Source organism: Dipodomys ordii, unplaced genomic scaffold, assembly GCF_000151885.1.
Source record: "Dipodomys ordii isolate 6190 unplaced genomic scaffold, Dord_2.0 Scaffold104, whole genome shotgun sequence".
In the NCBI taxonomy this organism is placed as follows: Eukaryota; Metazoa; Chordata; class Mammalia; order Rodentia; family Heteromyidae; genus Dipodomys; species Dipodomys ordii.
The window spans coordinates 5,222,372-5,226,122 of NW_012267320.1; the positions used below are offsets into that span (position 1 = coordinate 5,222,372).

At 43.1% G+C, this 3,751-nt stretch overlaps 1 protein-coding gene across 1 annotated transcript; it reads left to right on the plus strand.

Moving 5' to 3' along the window:
• The first annotated feature begins 2,472 nt into the window (after window positions 1-2,472).
• Window positions 2,473-2,730, plus strand: LOC105994073 (keratin-associated protein 7-1). The gene has a single exon (XM_013027487.1). It carries the CDS (start codon window positions 2,473-2,475, stop codon window positions 2,728-2,730), a length of 258 nt encoding a protein of 85 aa, XP_012882941.1.
• Window positions 2,731-3,751: the final 1,021 nt, after the last annotated feature.

A 3,751-nucleotide genomic window follows, 5' to 3' on the forward strand; every position in this document is an offset into this window, starting at 1 on the left:
TGGGAAAAGCACTGGACACTTAACTTTTGCCCTCTCTGTCTAATCAGACAAGAAGTGCTGAGCGCGGGGAAATGGGAAGACAAACCAAGGCATTTTCTTTCCTTATCTCTGTCACCCAGAGTCAAAGGAAATAGGTCATCTGTAACTGAAGCAGAACACTCCTGCCAATGGGAGATAAGCAGCTCAGGGTGAGTGCAAACAGTCAAGCTCAAAGGCAGCTTGCTTGACATCTCATGAAAGATTGGCGCTGGTATTTATCAAGATGGTTTATTCATGAGAATCACCATGAGATACTCATTAAAAAAAAACAAAACACAAAGATTTCCAGACTCAACTGGTGAGGGTGGGAGAGGACAGCTCTTGGAGTTCTGAATTTCAAATAAAGATGCCTTTCAGTAGATGAATGGATCTAGAAAATGTGGTATATATATACAATGGAATTCTATGTCTCCACCAGGATATTCTTCTTAACATTTGCCAACCTCAAGTCTTATCTTCTGGTTGGCAGCAAAAATACCATTGCCACCTTGTGGCAACATGTCCAAATTACAGGTTCCAGTGTTTTTGCCTGATAGAACCAGACATTTTTGGCAAACTGGTCAGCAGTTACAATTAATTCAGTCATGATTCCTCTCACCTGTTCCTATTTTTTTTAATTTTATGTAGCAGCTGATACATCATCTCTATAATTCATACCCTTGAGCTGACAATGCCATTTACATTTATTCGTTTAGTTTAAAAATTGAATTTGAGAATAGATTTTGACTTTTGGTTCTTCATAGCTATAAACTCTCACAACACAGTACATTTGTAAAGGTAAAGAAGTCATATCAACTTAATGAATTTTTATAGGCAGCTCCTTTGTCAGGTGCCCTTGGAGGTAAAAGCTTAATGAAGAGATGTCCAATGGGATTAATTAAGTTTCCCTATCTGACTCTGTATTTGTCCATCAAGGATAAGTAAGCAAGATGACATTTTATTTTTTATCCATCGTGGGGCTTGAACTCTGGGCTTGGGCACTGTCCTTACGCTCTTCAGCTCAAGGCAAATGCTCTACCGCTTGAGCCACAGTACCACTTCCGGTTTTCTAGTGTTTTTTTTTTTTTTATTGGCGATAAGAGTCTTATGGACTTTCCTGCCAGGGGTGGCTTTGAACCTCGATCCTCAGATCTCAGCCTCCTGAGTAGCTAGGATTACAGGAATGAGTCACTGGCGCCCAGCACAAGATGACTTTATACATGGAAACTTTTCTTACTTTCAGGGAATTAAGATTTTTTTATTCACAGGTGAAAAAGATTTCCTCCTACATATTTAACCTGGAATAGGTTTTTTTTTGTTTCTGAGCTCCAGTTCTTCTTGGTTTAACATCTGCATGATAAATCATCGCACAGGGAAAAACAGGGCCAAGATGGAGCACTGAACTCCTAAACATCATTTTTATTTTATAGTAGACATTCAGCCTTATTTTTTTTCCAGGAGCCAGTAAGGTATAATGTGATTTTGAAACTGGGCATCATTCCACTTGGTAGGAGTGTGACAACTCCACAAGAAGATAGTTTGGCAATGTCCAAGATAATTTACATCTGAAGATCATATGATTGCTATAAAAAATGAAATGTGTGCCGACAGAGATGAAGCTCATAAACACAAGAGAAGAAAATTACTAGTAAATTGTCTCTAGCCATTTTACATGGTACCCATGCAACTTCCTCATGAAGACTAGATCTGATGTTTCTTTGTAGCAATGCTTTAAAAAAACATCCAATTTGTTGAAGTGATATTTACATAGCCCCAAACAAGCCATTTAATAGCTAATGATTCAGTAGTCTTTAGACATTCATGATATTTTGTATAAATGACCTCACTAAGTCCAAAAAGAAAACTCTCTACCCATAAATAATTTGGCATACCAGTGTTTTGGATTGATACATTGAATTAATTTTGAAGGGTCTATAGAATTGCAGCCTAAGTTTCAAAACGACATTATGTCAGAAGAGCTCAGAGTCAATGGCCTTGACTCCAACTGAAGTGTGTACATTCTTACCAAAGCTCTCCCTCCCTCCTCCCTCTCTCCCTCTCTCCCTCTCTCTAGCCTAGCTATGCCAGTTGGGAGGAGTTTATAAGCAGAGGGCTTAGAGTCTCCAATGATAGAGTCTCTTACATGATGCAAGGAGAATGGCAGTTAAACAAGGGCCCACTGATGAAAAGAATTCAGTGACAAGTCTAGGATGATTACTGGCTTTGAAGAGAGGGTGCCATTCTTTGTAAACAGAAAAGAAAAATCCCACAAAAATCTGTGGGTTTCTAGATATGCGCTTTATTAGGAAATAATGGCATTACTTATGCAAATTGGTGGCTGCCAGGTGCATCAGCTCCAGGTATAAAAAGCCCTGGGCAGGAGGAGACCTTCATTCAAAACTCGAGTACCTCACTCTGCACAGTCTAGCCGAATCCCTCCCAACACCTGCCACCATGACTCGCTATTTCTGCTGCGGAAGTTACTTTCCAGGTTACCCCTGCTATGGAACCAACTTCCACGGGAACTACAGAGCCACCCCCCTCAACTGCGTCATTCCCCTGGGCTCTCCCCTGAACCACGGCTGCGCCTCCATCTACAGCTCCCGGAACCACTGCTTTGGCGGTGGCAACTTCAACAACGGCTGTTGCTATGGCAGTAGCTTTTACAGGCCCTGGGGGTCTGGCTCTGGCTTCGGCTACAGCACCTACTGAAGGACCCAGGGCTCCGATGACGACAGGAATCCCCCCCCCCCCAGAGCTGTGAAGCCAAGAGCCACCTGAAGAACCATGGCTGTCTCCCCGCCTGACCTCCACGTGGGATTGGACGAGAGTGACTTCTGACCCGTGGTCCTGCTCTTCCATGATGAAGAGCAAATCACCCAGAATCCTGAGACCAAACCAAGTGCAATCTGCACCCTCCCTCCCTCCCTCCCTCCCTCCCTCCCCCACCCCCCAGAGGATTATATATTGGAACTTTAGCCTTATTCCTTAGTGTTGCTCTGCTCCTCCGTTACTACCTTCAACGTCAGCATTTCAAGTTGAGTGTGGGTAGGAATCGGTTTTCCTGTGAGTCTCCTAATAAATGGATTTCATTCAGCACACGTATTTTTGGTCTTGGTTACTTATTTTACTGTGTTTTCATGGTCTTGAATTAATCAAGTTCTCATTTGTGATAATTACCGGTTTTTGAGGGGAGGTGCTGGCTCTGGGATTTGACCTCAGGTATGGGTGTTACCATTGAGCATTTCTTTTTCAAGGTTAGCCTTCTACAACTTGAGCCACAGCTCCATGTCTGGCTTCTTTGGTGGTTCATTGGAGATAAGAGTCTCACAGCCTTTTCTGCCTGGGCTGGCTTTGAACTGTGATCCTCAGATCTCAGCCTCCTGAGTAGCTAGGATTATAGGCATGAGCTACCAGTACCCAGTTGTAATGGCTAATTTTAACCACATTTTTATACTGTGCAACCAGGAAAAGGGGGTGCTGATCATGTTTTCTTTTACATTGAGATTTCAATTGTAAACATTTATTTAAGTGAGCTGGCCAGGGACTCACACTTGTAACCTTGGTTTTCCAGAGGCCGTGATAGGGAGGAACATGGCTCAAGACTGACTCAGGTAAATGTTCACAAAGACCCCCATGTCAACCAAGGGCTGGGTTTGAGAGCAGTGTCTGGTCATTGCGGCTGTGTGGAAGGCTGAGATCGAGAGGACTGTGGTTCCAGGACAGCCTGAGA